This window comes from Coffea eugenioides, chromosome 11 (genome assembly GCF_003713205.1).
Source record: "Coffea eugenioides isolate CCC68of chromosome 11, Ceug_1.0, whole genome shotgun sequence".
In the NCBI taxonomy this organism is placed as follows: Eukaryota; Viridiplantae; Streptophyta; class Magnoliopsida; order Gentianales; family Rubiaceae; genus Coffea; species Coffea eugenioides.
Genome location: NC_040045.1, coordinates 36271621 through 36288412, shown reverse-complemented (window position 1 = coordinate 36288412; position 16792 = coordinate 36271621). Strand labels below are relative to the sequence as shown.

General features: G+C 36.1%; 2 protein-coding genes across 2 annotated transcripts; both read left to right on the top strand.

The window, feature by feature from the left end:
* Positions 1–1406: 1406 nt before the first annotated feature.
* Positions 1407–7593, top strand: LOC113752443 (ankyrin repeat-containing protein At5g02620-like). The gene is made up of 3 exons (XM_027296555.1): positions 1407–2058; positions 5500–6047; positions 6997–7593. The coding sequence occupies exons 1-3, from the start codon at positions 1407–1409 to the stop codon at positions 7591–7593; spliced, it is 1797 nt and encodes a 598-aa protein (XP_027152356.1).
* A 5263-nt stretch (positions 7594–12856) lies between these two features.
* Positions 12857–16237, top strand: LOC113752442 (protein ACCELERATED CELL DEATH 6-like). The gene is made up of 4 exons (XM_027296554.1): positions 12857–13324; positions 13368–13434; positions 14289–14818; positions 15770–16237. Exons 1-4 carry the CDS (start codon positions 12857–12859, stop codon positions 16235–16237), a joined length of 1533 nt encoding a protein of 510 aa, XP_027152355.1.
* The last annotated feature ends 555 nt before the right edge of the window (positions 16238–16792 follow it).

The following is a 16792-nucleotide window of genomic DNA, read 5'->3' as shown; positions in this document are numbered from 1 at the left end:
AATATTTGTCTTTAAAATAAATTATGTAATATGTTATTTTTGAAATCTATTTTATAATTTATAGAATTTGGTGGTCATAAGTTTGTATTAAATGATTCCAAATAAATTTGTTTTGGAGAAATAAAAAAGAATAAAGATAAAATTGATAAAACATTCATATAGCATAAGAATGATAACTAATTAACATGCAACGAAGTAGCCTGGTGGGGAGCTTGTCATAAACCTTGCCCAAGGTCATAGGTTCGAATCCAGCCAACAACTTTGTAAAATTTTTTCCTCAAAACCGGTTTCTTCACAAAACCGGCCGGGTTTCCGGTTTAATCCGGTTGAACCACTGGGTCGTTGACTAGTCAACGGTTCTAGTGCTTAACCGATCTAATTAGGAACACGGCCCGGTCTACTGGCGGGTACACCGGGTTGACCGGTTCGACCGCCGGGCCGGGCCGGGTTTTATAACTATGGTATAACCCACACTAATTTAGTCTAAAAGAAAGGAGAGCTGATAAAATTTTTTCGTCAACAGAAATCACAATTAAGTGGCAAGGTGAGAGGCAAGGATTGAACTCTTGCCCTCCCACTTCTTGCTCAATCCTAGGGATATTGTTAAAAGGAGTATCTTCACAAATTACACTATACAAAAAAGAAAAGTTTCCAAGGACCAAAATAGCTACACTGGAACTCTATCTAGTCGATAATGGTGATATTTGATTTCTTTTATTGTTTAATTTATTTTACAAATCAGATATGGGCAATATGGGATATTTTCGGACTTGTATATTTACATCACCAATTATTTATACTTTCTAGGGGAGGTTTCTATAAACCTTTTAGGAGGTGATTGCAATTGCTGGAAACCTCGGACGAGGTTTCTTAACTTACCCCAATTATACGTGGGGTGGATAACAAGTTCCCACCACTGGCCATTTGGTCCGGTGGTCATCACCTCTTTGATCTACCCCTGCCTCTCACAAATTGGCCACACTATGTGTGGCGGGTCTTTTGTCCCCACGGGGTAACTCGAGCAGTCCGCTTCCCCTCCTTAAGGTATGGCGACCTTCCTGACTTGTTCAGGATTCGAGTCCTGCAGTTAACGTGTTTGGTGTAGAGTGGGGCCTCCTCTCCCGGACCGCAAGGAATTAATCGGGCCTGTAAAGATTGACACGGACACCCTGTGTTGAAAAAAAAAATAAAATAAAAGATTAACAAGTTCCCATCCCGGTCCTTTTATTACTTTACTCTGCATCTTATTGGTTTTGATCACTAAGAAGAATTCGCTCTCCCTTCTTCCTCCTCTATCTCCTTTCCACCCTCAAATAGGGATTAAATCTGCTTCTTCTGTTGATCATTTCGAAGCACATAACAAAGGCCCTCCGTATATGGGTTATCTCAACTTTTATAGCTCAACAATGGATTATCAGTTGAAGAAAGCAATGGATCCTGAATTGTGTAAACTTGCACAAAAAGGAATGAAACCTGAATTGTACGTGGCTGCACAGTTAGCTGATCCGGGTGAACTTGAAAGATTTTCGGAGAAGTTGCTCTGTCAGAGGACTCCAAAAAGAAACACTGTCCTGCACGTATTAGCCCAGTCCTGTGACTCCGCAGATGCTGTCCGACATATCCTTAAAAGAAATTGCTGTTTGCTAATGGCAAAGAATTGTCGTGGTGAGACTGCACTTCATTTGGCAGCAAGAAAGGGGCATTATGGCATTGTTCGAGAACTTATTGATTACAGCAAACGGAACAAAGGATGTTGGTTTTGTGCCTGTTTTGTCGACAGATGCAAGAGGATGCTGAGGATGGCTAATGTGGACGGAAACACAGCTTTACACGAGGGAGTTAAGAACAACTTCTATGAGGTTGCTAAGTTGTTGGTTCAAGAAGATCCTGGGTTCCGATATCGCCCCAATCATGCTATGGAGACTCCTCTATATCTCGCAGTTGAGAAGGGATATCGGGATATTGCGGAACTGATTTTGACGACTTGCAAGTCACCGGCTTATCTTGGCCCCGGCCACAAAACCGCCCTTCACGCTGCAGCAATATGGAATTTGCCAGGTACATTACATTACTAATTTGTATCAGTCAATGAATTTAATCACCAAAAGAATCGAAATCTTTTGAGCAAATTTTTTTCTTTTCTTTCGATGTTTTTCTTTCTTCACACGTTGGAAAGGGTATTATCTGGGTTCTTCAAGATTTTTCGAGGACAACAATCAGCCAACGAATGACCAGAAGAAAAAAAAGGGAGGCTGGGGAGGGTGGGCGCGACCAGGCAGTGCTTTCAAATTTTTTCTGTGGTTAAAAAATAAATTTTAACTTTTTATAAAAGTGCTTTTGACATTAGAGTTGATTTGTTCATGGAATGCAACTTTCATTATTTTTACAGTTTAGTCGAAAAAGGTTACACGTAGCTTTTAAAATTATAAAAAATTGTTAAATTATAGGAAGTAAAGTGTATTTTATCCGAAAAAATAACATCCAACTTTAACTATTCTTTTTTTTTTTATGACCAATTAAAAGGAAACAACACATTCACCTTTAACAAAAGGCACTCGTAATATAGACAACTAAGGCCCGTTTGAATTGCAATTTTCCATAAAAAAAATTACTACATTTTCTGTAAATATATTTTTTTTATCATTTTTTTACCTCATATATCAAATCGTTATAGTAATTTTTCTTATAAAAAATCCAAACAGATCCTAAAAAATTTTCAACCAAGATTTGCAAATATCTTCAATTTTGCATATGGATGCTATTCTACCACATCCAGCGTTGCAGAACCAGAAATTGAGTATTGAGGGGGGCAAAATTAGGAATGATGTATGATTGATGCTGTACTTTTAGATTTTTGTAAAAAACTTGGTGTCAGACTCAATTCAGTACCTAATTTAATTAATTTAGATCTTAACATATTTATATATATTTAATAACAAAAAATTCACTATTTAAATTAATTAAGTAATACTAAATTTTATAGGTAAAATTTAGTTTAAAAAATAAGTGATGAATTATTCACTTATGATTTGATGTATTAGATTTAGTACTTAACATTTCAGATAACTTAATGGATTCAAATTTTATATTTCATATTTCATATTTCAGTTTTATCAAACACACACGCTTAGTTCATGATTTATCTATTGATGGCATAGCAGCGGATAGGATATCCTCTGAAATCTTTCTTCCTAAACGCTTACCCATTTAGATAAGTCCCTTACCGAACTCTATTAAGTAACTTTACCAGCTTAGTTCCTGTTGTTAAATCTGCTTGCTCATGGGATCAGATTAAACCATCGGGTATCATTTACCACTATTTAAACTTGTCAGATCAATCATGAAATCAAAATATGTTTTCAGACTCGGATCGGATATCGACTCGATAGAGTTCAGGGGTCAGGGGTCAATGGGTTCGACCGGGTTCAACCGGGGTCGAATCGGATGACGTCATAAATATATATTAATTATATATAATTAAAATAATATATACAAAATCCCTTTAAATTGGTGGTGTACAACTTTATATACATATTTGATGAGTTAGAATTTAATCCAAAAAGAATGCACTTAAAAGTTATAGGTAAATTTGTAGTTTAAAAAAATATAATGGGTGGATTTTATACTTCTTAAAATAATATAGGATCAAAATGAAATTATTAGAAAAATTTGGGAACAACCTAACCTAATGTGATGTTGGCACTTAGCCGCCGCCCAGTTCCTTTGTTTTTCACTTTATCCTGATTCCTTCTTCTCCTTCCCATTCACTATAGCTCTTTTCGCTTGGTCGCTGGGGTTTCCTTTTCCTTAACCATTTCAGTTGTGTTAGCCCTGAGATTGATGGAGTAAAAGGTGTCATCTTAGTGAAGTCATAGAAGTTCAATCAAAAACGTAGACCTGATAGAATTCCCAACACTACCTAACTTCTCGTCCGTCTTTGGCTTTACTTTTACTGATCCAGTAAGAAGGAATTCTTTTCCTGAGCAAAGCTTTATCCGCAGCTTTATCCCCAAGCCAAGTTCTTTTGACTTCTTAGTGGGACTTGGCTCCCTGGGAGCTTTGGCTAGTGCCCGTACTAAAACTAAGAGGAATCGCCTTTGATAGTTCTAAGCTTGGCTAATTAAGTGCTACTCCAGTTCAGGCGCTTGTCCTTTATCCCCACAAATCAAATACACAAGAAAACTCTCTTTATTTTTGTTATTTTCCTTTTTCCCTCATCTCTCTTTTCTTCCCTTCTTTGCTCAATTCTTTTTTTTTCCCTCCTATTTGATTTCAAATATTTCAAGAACTAAGTTGCAGGAAATCAAGTTAGAAAATTTAGGGAATGCATTTTTTCTCTTAATCTGGGTTGTTACTTCACTTCTCTTGGAACTGGTCAATGATCAAAAGATGGAAAAAAAACGGGAAGAAGCAGCCATAGAAGCAAGGATGTAGTAACATCAAAAAGAAACAAGTAGAAAACCGGGATCTTTCCGGTTCTAGCGGTTCCCGGTCAAACCCGAGTTTTGACCGGGTTTGACCGATTCTTAGACTAGCGGGTTTTCAAAGAGACTCGGACCGGATACCTGGCCGGTTCCCGGTTCAACCGGTTGGACCGGCCGGTCCGGTCCGAGTTTAAAAACACAGCAAAATACATGCATCTAAATAGTTCAAAAAAAAAATCTAGAAACTGATTTTGTTAGTTTAAAATTTTAATACATCAAAATAAAAACACCCCATCAGAGTAACAACAGGGGATCAACTCAAGGTTTAACAATCCTATCACACATAATATAGCAAAAAGAAATATCACTCCAAAGATCATGTTCAAATGGTCAAAATGAAATAGGAACTAAATGCTACAAGAATTCCTTTTATAAGATAAATTGGTACATTCTTTCTTCTGACTCCCGATCATGAAATGGTATATTCTTTCTTATGATTTAATCCATCATCTTCAATGGAAATAAACTTCAGTCATTTCACTTTTGACTCCTCTTAAGCATTAGATATGAGAACAAGAAATATGAAGAGAAAAGAATATTTTTCTCATCAGACACTTGAATAAGTAAAACTAAAAATAAGGAAAGTAGAAGGCATGAATGTACTTTACCTCCAAGTTGAATTCCACAATTGGTTAGCTGATCACATTAAAGCTTTCAATGTGTTTGGTTGAAACCCAATTCCTTATATGCTGACCACAATTTCCCTGGTACTAAAAGCAGGGTCAGGTGCAACCAAAGAAATAAGAACAATGAAATCTCTAAAATGCAATAACAAAGTAGGACAGTTCATGGAAGTTTACGTGCTAATGGCTTGTAAGATTGAGACTTGATAGATACACACTATTTTATAATCAGGTTTTTCCCTATCCATTCCCATTCCTATCTATTAGTCATAAATAACTTATATCCTAAAATGATAATTTGTAGTTTCACTCGAGTATATCTCAGTTGTTGTAATTGATTCCGATGGTTTAATGAACTACAGTATCTTTAACTAAATATCTGCTGATTGCAGAACTCGTGGGGCTGATTTTGGAAAAGCTGCCTAATCTTATCATAAAGGTGGATAAATTTGGATGGACTGCACTTCACTATGCTGCTAAACTCAATCATCCTGCTAAACTCAATCATGAAGATGTGGTAAGGCTATTATTATCTGCTAAGAGGTCTACGGCTTATGTTGCTGCCCGCAATGACGACTCCAAGACTGCTCTACATATAGCGGTCATTCATGGACATGTTGCTGTGGTGCAAGAGCTGTTATCCCATTGCCCAGATTGTTGGGAGAAATATACTAACAGACGTCAGAATATCCTTCACCTTGCAGTAAAATATGAACAAAAAGAAGTGCTTGAATCCGTCCTGAATAATTCCTGGGCTTCTGAACTCATCAATCAAAGGGATAAGAGAGGAAATACTCCTCTCCACCTCTATGTTGCTACCAAAATCTTAGATGGGAGTTGCCTTGTAAAACACCCTTCTGTCGATGTCAATTCGTTTGACAATTCGAACTCCACGCCTTTAGACAGAATATTACGGGCGGCTGAACTTTCACAAAGAGAGGTAAAAGATGAATTTTTTTTTTCCATCCCTTTGCATGGTCACATTGATTATTAAAAAATTCTGTCAATTTTTCATATATGATACTGGACTTACAAAAGTTTACTTTTGGAAAAATAAGAAACTTGAATTTGTAAGTTATGAATATTCTTATTCATCGTTACTATATTTGCTTATGCTTAAATTTGAGGTATCTTTACCCTATTTTTTAGACACTCATTTTTAATATCTTAGGCCGTGTGTCTGTGATACTACAAGAATTCTTTCAGTTTATGTAGAAAACATCATATTATTGTTTAAGTCTTAATTTTGGTTTTTCTTTAAAAAGTGTTAATTTCATTCATAAATACACTAGATATTTTAAAAAATAGACCACACCAAATCCTATAGAAAATACAACAATTGAACACGACCTCACCAATGCAAAAACGCAGTTACTGCATGACTCTTTATAAACCAAGAAGAAAACAGTATGATTTATGAAAAAACAAAAAGAAGAAGAAGAAGGAGGAAAGTAGTGTTGTTTTCATTTTAAATTTCAAAAATAGTTTCTTAAACTCGTGTTCCTCTATTCTTTCCTTGACCTGCTTTTTCCCCCTCACATGGTATCTGCTTTGAATGTACGCTTTCTATTTTGATTTATAACCAATATTATCTAACATACCTTGTTCGACTTTTCTTGTCTAACTTACCTATTAGAGTTTTGCTCAATGTTATGATTCAAATCCCAAACCCTATTTAACATGAATATTTTAGTCCATTCAAAATTTGAAAACATGATACTTTCAATGGAACAATTCAATGATAGTTTTGCATATTATTTAAAATCCTTATCTATCACATGTGCAAGTAGAGTTGGAAGAGTACACCAAGACTCGATTCATATTTTAGCGGTCCATTGCAATCAGTGACCTTGTTGTTACAATTTTGTTTCTCATATCATTTTTGACAGATTTTAATCAAGGATGAGTTGGAGCAAGCAGGTGGCGCTCGAGGGTATCGAAATGTTGCTACCGTAAAGAAGAACTTACGAGGATCTAGTCCTGATAAAGTAAAAGGAGTCGAAAAATTGGCTGACACTTATTCGATTGTGGCTACACTGATCGTAACAGTCACTTTTGCAGCTTGTTTTACAGTTCCAGGTGGATACAACGATGACAAGCCAGACGAAGGCATGGCAGTTCTAGGCCAGCAAGCAGCTTTTATTACATTTGTTATTTCAGATTTCTTGGCAATGATTGCCTCCATAAATGCAGTGCTTGGACATCTGAAGGTCGTGCGGACAAAAAATTACCGGAATAAGTTGGCTGCTGTCCGGGTAATTAGGTTCCGACTTTCTCAGGCTGTGACATTCATGATGATAGCATTTCTCACAGGCTTTTACGCAGTGCTACACAATTTGGCCATCATGATCGTGCTGTGTGTCCTTGCTGCTTGGCTCTGCCTTAACATGTTCATAACTCCTTGGCTAAAACGCGAAGCTGACTATTCCGCTTTTATAGGTCCGGTGGAAGTCTGGCGTCAGGATTTTACCGAAGCCGAGGACTAGTTGTTCTATAAGTTAATGGTAACTCAATAAAAAATAAAAAATAAAACTTGATTTTGCAGCTCTCTCCCACTTTCATCGAACAAATTGGGTTGGTTTTTTTTGTTATGCTTTGGATTGGACTTGAAAATGTACGGTGTGACGTTTTCTTTCTTTTTTGTATATATGTAAATAGACTGCATTTTAGTATGGCTGGCCGGATAGAATCTAGTTTCATTTTGCTCGAATTGAGTGCATTACAGACTCTTTTTTTTTTTTGAGTGCATTATAGACTCGTAGTGTTCGATTGCTACATAATTTAGATTATATCCGGATTAACAAAAAAAATGAAGAATATAGGAGTGGATGAACTTCTGTATTTTTGCAGCGGAACCTTACAAAAAAAATTGCGTTTGCACCGGGGAGGGGGGTTTTACTTGTATGGCAAGGAACAAAAAAAAAAAGCACAAAGGTATTGGAGGAGTTGGTTTTTCAAAAAATCAATTAATTAGTTGATGAGCACTACGATGCAACAATGAAGGGAAGTATTCAAGGATTCAAAACCTCACAAGTTAAGTTGTTATCCAATGCAAACTAATCAAGGGAAGTATTCAAGGATTCAAAACCTCACAAGTTAAGTTGTTATCCAATGCAAACTAATCGTGAAATTCTCACACCCGGTGTAAATTAGCATAAATTTGATGTAAGACTTGAATATGTTACACCCAAATTATATTAATTTACACTCAATGTGGTTAGATTCACACAGCCAATTTGAATTAGAACTTGTAAGCCCTCAAATCCAGAAGGACAATGGGGCCGTTGTTGGGCAGACACAACTAGGACTCAGGCCCAATTAAGATTTTTAGTCCATAAAAACTCTGAATGGAAATTTTATAAGAGTAAGGCCTCATGGGGGCTCCAAATGTGGAGTAGCCCAAAGTATGGCAACTGCAAATTTGTCTTTGTGCCCAAAGGCCACGAAGTATCAATACCTGGGGATGACCTGAGGGAACAAGGAAGAAGGGTAAAATTTAAAAACGGAGAGGAGAAGGGAAAGTTTATTAGTTAACTTGTATACCATCATGAACAACGAAGAACATGAAGCGTCACTAATTCGAGACGACCTCGTTAGTTTTCCCTCCTTGAAACAAGGAAAAAGTATAAAATTGAAATAACGGAAAGGAGACAGGGAAATTTATTAGTAAACTTATATATACAAGTACTAGTTTAGGTGAAATTTACTACCACCACGAATCTTTTTTTTTTTTAACCACAACAAATCTACTTAGGTCAAATCCTGAATCCAGAATTTGAATGGACCTATATACCAAAAACAGCCAGCTTCCCGTATTTCAAAATGTAGTTATGCAGGTGCTGTTTCTTGGCCTACTCAAGAGAAAGTACATTAATGAGGCTACGACATATTAAATGAAAAATAAATAAATAAATAAAGGGCAAAGGCCATTAATGAGACTACGGATATTTCTAATGAGACTACAGATATTTCTAATTGGCCACGAAACTATGCACTCTCTGAATTTTTTTAACTTTATAAAAACATGAAACACCATATGTTTTTTTGTGTAATGCACTGGGCAGGATTTGATCTCTTGACCTAGTGCATGAGAAAACTTTAAAGGGGCTTTTTTCAGTTATTGGATAAAGGTTTAATAGTTCACCTCCAAACTCGTATACAAGCTTATTTAAACTCCTCTCGTAAAGTAGGAGTGAGAATAGGTTAGATAGCTACCATTGCAACAAAAATAAAAAATAAAAATGGGGCGGGTAATTTCCAATTAGGCAAAGGAACCAAAGTGCATAATATCCAACGGGATGTACTATATCCTAAATCAATTCAAATTTCGTCTGGATCGGTGGTTTCTTCTCTTCTTGTTCTTGTAGTATAATAATTTTTGAGTAAAATTTCCAACAATAAAGCAACAAGTTAAGAACTGAACAAAAGTTGTAATCATCTAGATTCTTTGCAACGTGGGAGCTTCGGAGGAGTTGAGCTACCTTGTCGAATTAGCCATGGTCGGACTTGATAAATTGGTGGCGTATTAACCTACTAGAGTGTTTCGTAGTACAAAGCTGGTTTAATTTGATGGAAACAGATAAAGAAAAGAAATCGAGTTTCTCTGTGAATCTGGCTTCTTTCTTTTGGCTGAAATGATTAAAAAAAAAAAGTTTTGACTAGCTATATGGTCCTCCCGATCGAGCTGAATTTCCAATTCGACAAGCTTGACGAATTCAACAAACCCACAAATGGAAAGAATAAGGTTATTTTGGCGACTTAATGATGCTATTATGATCGCTCTCAAGCATGCTAACATTGACACTGAAAAAAATATTATTTTTTTTGGCTACGGTAATGATGCAATTAATTATGTATGACGACAATTACAGTTAATTGGACATGAACGCACAGGACATTCACATAATTACTTACCTTGGGGTTACGTACACGATGATATTGCAATTAACAGGATCTTATAACTATTTATGTCCTATGTTTTCTATCTTATAGTAGTAATTATTTTATAGGTGCGGTCAATAGCCCAGGAAAATGACCATTTTTGTTATGTGTGAAGTTGTTAGAATTAACTCTTTTTTTTTTTTTTAAAAAAAACATTTTACAATTACGTAGAATTAGAACACAAGTTCTCAAAACTTGCCTCAATTGACAGACAGAGACATTAATTAGGTGATTCTTAAATCCTTTCATTTCTCATTTTTCATTTCTTCTCGTAAGAGATTTAAGCCTCCCTTGAATTTAAAAAAAAAATCCTAGGGCCTCTCGATCTCCCAATGAGTACCTATAAATAAACAATTTTATATTTTGAATAGTGCTCAATGGTTAGTCATATAACAATGTCGTGATTGGCAGTACAACACAAACTGCTGACCGAGGACAGACTCGCAATATTTTTATGACGTGTCAGTCTAATTCCATCCTAATGGTAGAAACCACTCTACCATTATGAAGACGCATGAACAAAACAAAGAAAAGGATTAGGTGTGATTATGAAGACACTTCCACCAATCAATTGTACACCCTCCTTTCCGAATCATCCAATTCATTTCTCTCCGCTTCTCCCATGCAAATAAATGACTTGATTGCTATTAATGATAAAAGATAAATACACTAACATGTTGATTTATAATTTGTATGCGTTATCTTAAATAAAATTAGTAATTAATGACTATAAATTCACATATTTTATACTTACTTTTAGCATATGCTTGCAAGTTAAAGTTATATATTCAAATATGAATGATGAACCAATATCTAATTTCTAATCATGTTTAATATTTAATATTATACTTATATTTATTATCTAATTCCAACTTGTCAATTTCTCTATATTTTTCCTTTCAGCATTTATTGATGCATATTTATTTGCTGGACCACTTTTTCTAATCATCGACCCATGGTTGGTGTAATTAATTGTACATTTCAATTGTCCTCGTTAATTGATTCAACTGCAGTAACACATTCACCTTCACATTTGCACGTTTTTCTCTCTCTCAATCATCTTTACATCCTTTCACTCTGGTCTTCACATTTGGTCGAATTTACATTTACTTTTAAGCGTCTTCGTGTCGTCCGTTTGCTTAATCCGTACTGCTTACCGCTCGATTGGTACCATTTTGTAGAATTTTCAAAAGATCCTACATTCTATTTCATAAATAGGAGACAACTTGGGTCCAGCCCCCAACTACTTGAAAATTTGTGGAGCTACCAGTTCTGACATTCAACTTTCACATGAATTGAGAAGTCTTGCTCCACAAATGAGCATCATTTCATCTTGTTTCTCCATCATAACTGCAGTTGCGATTCAAATGTTAACCGTTTCAGAGTTGGTATCTAAAGGATTGGCCGGAGGAATTGCAACCTAATTCAGATGAAATATACCCAAATTAACAAAACAGGAAAGAGTAATTACTTTTATATTATGTGGTTGCAGCAGATTTTGTTTGTATGGCGAGGAACAGGCAACGTATGAAGGCATTGGAGGAGCAAGAAAATCGTTAACTCGGTTGATGAGCACTGGAACGTCAAAGGAAGTTGTCCAAGACTATTACAAAAGATATGGACATTCACCGAAACCTCCACTCATAATCATAAATTCACCACAAGCATCTGTTGATACAGCTGTATGAGATGATGCATCGACGGCAGTTGTATTCAGGAAGGACAAGGGGGTCATTAAGGTCCCCTGCACTGCACTGAGCTAGTCATGTGACACACAATTAGCCGAATACACATTTTCAAAGCATTATTCCAACTGTGATACGGTTCTCTACAGATTATTGCAGCATCAATCTGCATAAATTTGATACTTTTCTCTACATCTGAGCTCAACATCATCTCAGTTCAGTCCTAATCATGATTCAAAGTCGTGGTTGCGGTTGCGGTTGCGGTCGCTGGGGGTGCAAACGAGCCGAGCTCGAGTTAATTTTGTGAAGCTCGAGCTCGACGAGCTCAAAATATCAAACTCGAGCTCGAGCTTAAAAAATAAAAAAATAATAATAATTATTTTATTTTTACAAAATAAAAAATAAATATTTATTTTTAAAAATAAATAAAATAATAATTTTTTTAATAAATAATAAAATATTAGGGATATATATGTAATTTTACTATTAAATAAAAAATAAAAAAATAAATATATAATTGAGCTCGCGAGCCAACGAGTTTAATGTTTTTAAACTCGAGCTCGAAATCGACTTAATTGGCTCGAGCTCGACTCGAACTCGATATTGACGAGCTCGAGTCGAGCTCGTATTCGAGCCGCTCGCGATCGGCTTGCGAGCGGCTCGATTCGTGAAACACCCCTAGCGGTCGCGGTTCGGACCGTTCCACACATCTGTCGCGGCTTCGGCGAGACGCAAATTTTTGAAATATTTAATATTCTAAAAATTATTTAAAAAATGTGATAAAAAATAATAAAAATTCGAGTTGACTCGGGACGAGTCGGGGCAACTCGGGGCAACTTGGTCATTTCTATTCGTCTCGGAGATGTCTCAGCCGAGTTCTCTGCGATTCATTATCTCGAAGTCATCTCATCCCGATATCAGATCGAAAAACCCTGTTCCAATGATGACTCGACCGACTCTTTGAACTCCTGATTGGTGTTTCGATTACGGCTTCATCCTCAGCTAGCTAGCCAGTGGGATATATAAATTGCAGAATATCCATTTTCACAGCATTAATCATCAGGTTGGCATTCTTCATTGCTCCTGAACAGTTAAGACTTTAGTACGTAGCGGCTGCAAGAAAATGGACCCCGAATTGTATGCAGCTGCACAGTCAGGTAATTGGGTTGTAATGGAAAGCTTTTCAGACGACTTCTACACTCAACATACTCCAGTAGAAGACACAGTCCTTCACGTATTAGCCGAGTCTTGTGACTCTGAAAATGTAGTCCAGCTTATCCTTGCCGGGCATGGCCGTTTGCTTATGAAATTGAACAAACGGGGCGAGACTGCACTTCATTTGGCAGCAAGAAATGGGCATTTTCGCATCGTTCGAGCACTAATTGACTATGCAAAATCGGAAGCAGGACACTGGTTTACCCCATGTTTTGACAGGCGCAAGAGGATGCTGAGGATGGCTAGTGTGGCTGGAAATACAGCTTTACACGAGGCAGTTAGGAACAACTTCTATGACATCGCCAAATTGTTAGTTCAAGAAGATCCTGAGTTTCGTTATCCCCACAATTATGCTGTGGAGACACCTCTGTATCTGGCAGTTGAGAAGGGACGCCATAATATTATGGTTGTCTTGCAAGACTCCATCTTATCTTGGCCCCGGACACAAAACTGCCTTGCATGCTGCCGCAATTTGGAATTTTCCAGGTGACTTCATGGATAAGCATTCTTTTATATTAACATTCTCTACACAACCGAAAATAAAGGGACAAACTTGAGCTCCCGTTCCTTCTTCTTTTTTTTTTTTTTCATATTTTGATACAGGGGAATTAATTTTTTACCTTGTACGAAATTTCGACTTTGATGGCACAAGCGATTAATGCATTAAAAGGGATTTATGGAAAATTAATCTGATAAAATACCATTTAATAATGGGTATATTACTTATCACCTCTCTATAATTTTATATAATGCAGATGATCCCCTAAGGTTTTAAAATAGCCACATAATCCCCTTGTGATTTTATATAAAGTGAAAAATGAACGGAATGCATAATTAGTTATGGCGTTTATACCAAACACGCTTTCAAAGCGTGTCTAATAAAATTTTAATATCCCTGTAACCACCTTATGGTTTGTATAAATATCCACTTTAGCTTATGTGATTTTTACATTTATTCACGTAATCTCCTTATACTTTATTCAAAATGGTGAAACTATCGATTGATTTAGCATTTAAATAAATGTACTATTGATATTTCAACTAATGATATTATTTAGGCTATTTTTCGTCAAGTTTTCACTTTACATAAAATCATAGGGGGTGAAGTGGACATTTTGAAACGTTAGGGAGTCATGTGGTAATAGATGAAATCACAGGGAGGTTATATATAATTTGTCCTTCAATAATGTATTCTGTATTGTTTGTACATATTTATCCATTAATCATAACACTTGTTTAATTTACACAGTATATGTAAGTTGTTGTAGTGTAATTGATCTTAATGGTCTAGTGAATAACAATATCTTCACATGTTGTATTAAAATATTAGCTACTTACAGATTCCATGAAGCTGATTTTGGAAAAGCTGCCTAATCTTATAAAAAATGTCGATAAATTTGGGTGGACTGCACTTCATTATGCTGCCAAATTTAATCATCAGGAAATTGCAAGACTATTACTGTCTGCTGATAGGTCTACTGCCTATGTTGCTGCCAAGAATGATGACTCCAAGACTGCTCTACATATTGCTGTAACTCATGGACATGTAGTTTTGGTGCAAGAGATTTTATCCCATTGCCCAGATTGTTGGGTTCAGATTACGGGTAAAAGTCGGAATATCCTTCATCTAGCGGTAAAGCATGAAAAAAGAGAAGTCTTGGAGTTTGTTTTGCAAAATTCCTGTGCTTCTAAGCTCATTAACGAAAAGGATAATGAAGGAAACACTCCTCTCCACCTGTATGTTGCTACCAAAAACTTAGATGGGAATTGCCTTGTGAATCAACCTTTTGTGGATGTCAATTCTTTTGACAATTCCAACTCCACGCCTCTAGACAGGATAGTACGGGATGATCAACTTTTAGAAAGACAGGTATAAGATGTTTTTTCCCCCCTCCCCTTTGATTGATCATATTGATTATTAAAAGTTTTTTCAAATTTTCATATATGAACTTGAAAATTTTAAATTATTATAAAATTTTATTTTTAGAAAATAGGAAAGTTAGATTTTGTAAGTTTTAGAATATTCTTAACTACTAATCCTCCCAAGTCTATCGTTGCTATATTTGCGTATCCTGAGATTTTAGGTATTTAAAATCTCAGGCCATCGTGTCTGTGACGCTACTACAATTCTCTTCATTTATGTGGAAAATATTGTGTTTGTTGCAGTGTTGTACAATTGTTGTGCTTGTCATATATTTTAAAGTACACTTAATCATATTATTGCAAGTCTTAATTTTAGTTTATTTTTAAATAGTGTTAATTTTGTTCATAAATACAGTAGATATTTAAAGAAGTACGCTATTTTATGTAAGTGTATACCAAACAATTTTGTAAGAAATACAATAACCTCACCAAAGTGTAAACACAATTGCCATGCGGCTCTTTATAAATCAAGAAGAATACGGTACCGTTTATGAAAAACGCAAAAAGAATAAGAAGAAAAAGATGGTCCTGTTTTCGTTTTATATTTTATCCAAAACTATTTTTCCTAAACTGATGTTTCCCGTTTTCTTCTTGAACTGATTTTTAATTTCCTCACATTATATCTGCTTTAAATGTAAGCTTTCTACTTTGATTTATAACCAGTATTATCTAACCAACCTCGTTCAAGGCGAACATTAATTAGTCTGTCTAAAAATAAAAAATATGACACTTCTAATTCGAAGGATCTATAATAGTTTTGTATGTTATCTAATATCCTTATCTATCACATGTGCAAGTAGAGTTGGAAGAGTACACCAAGACTCGCTTCATATTTTAGCGATCCATTGCAATCAGCGACCTCGCTGTTACAATTTTGTTTCTCAAATCGTTTTGACAGATTTTAATGAAGGATCAGTTGGAGCAAGCAGGTGGCACTCGAGGGTATCGAAATGTTGCAACCGTAAAGAAGATCTTACGAGCGGCTAGTCCTGATGAAGTAAAAAGAGTGGAAAAGCTGGCTGAGAATTATTCGATTGTGGCTACACTGATCATAACAGTCACTTTTGCAGCTGGTTTTACAGTTCCAGGTGGATACAACAGTGACGGTCCACACAAAGGCATGGCAGTTCTAGGCAAGAAAGCAGCTTTTATTGCATTTGTTTTTTCAGATTTCTTGGCAATGTTTTTCTCCGTAGATGCGGTGTTTGAACATGTGAAGCTCGTGCGATCAAAAAATTACGGGTTTAAGTTGGCTGCTGTCCGGACAATTGGGGAACGCATTTGTCAGGCTGTGACGCTCGTGATGATAGCATTTCTCACTGGCTTGTACGCAGTGCTACAAAATCTGGTCATGGATCAGGCCTAGTTTGTTCCAGATCAAAGAGCCAGATTCTGGTGAGAAAGTTACGTAAATCTGTCAAAGTGGATCCGTGGACGGATCCAACAGGATCCACGGGCACAATTCATAAAAATGGTCATGGAATTATTTGAAAAATTCATATTTGATTTTTCTTTAATTTGGTTCTCGGATTCAAAGGTTAACCTTGTTAAATGACTGCATGAAAAGCAAGCTTGCACAAGGAAAGGAAAGAGGATTGGAACAATTGCTGGCACAAGGAAATAACAAAATTCGTATAGGAGATGTATTACAGGATCTTCAAGTTGGTGTCGGCACTCCAATTTGGATACCTTTCTCCACATATTAGTTCAGCATCAATCCGCAAAAATTTGATACTTACCTCTGCATCTCATTTCAGTCCTGAATACTGCTTCGATAGTCATGTGACACACGATTAGCAGAATATACATTTTCAGAGCATTATTCCTACTTTGTTACGTTTCTCTACAGATTACTTCAGCATCAATCTGCATAAATTTGATACTTTACTCTACATCTGAGTTCAGCATCAGCTGATCAGTT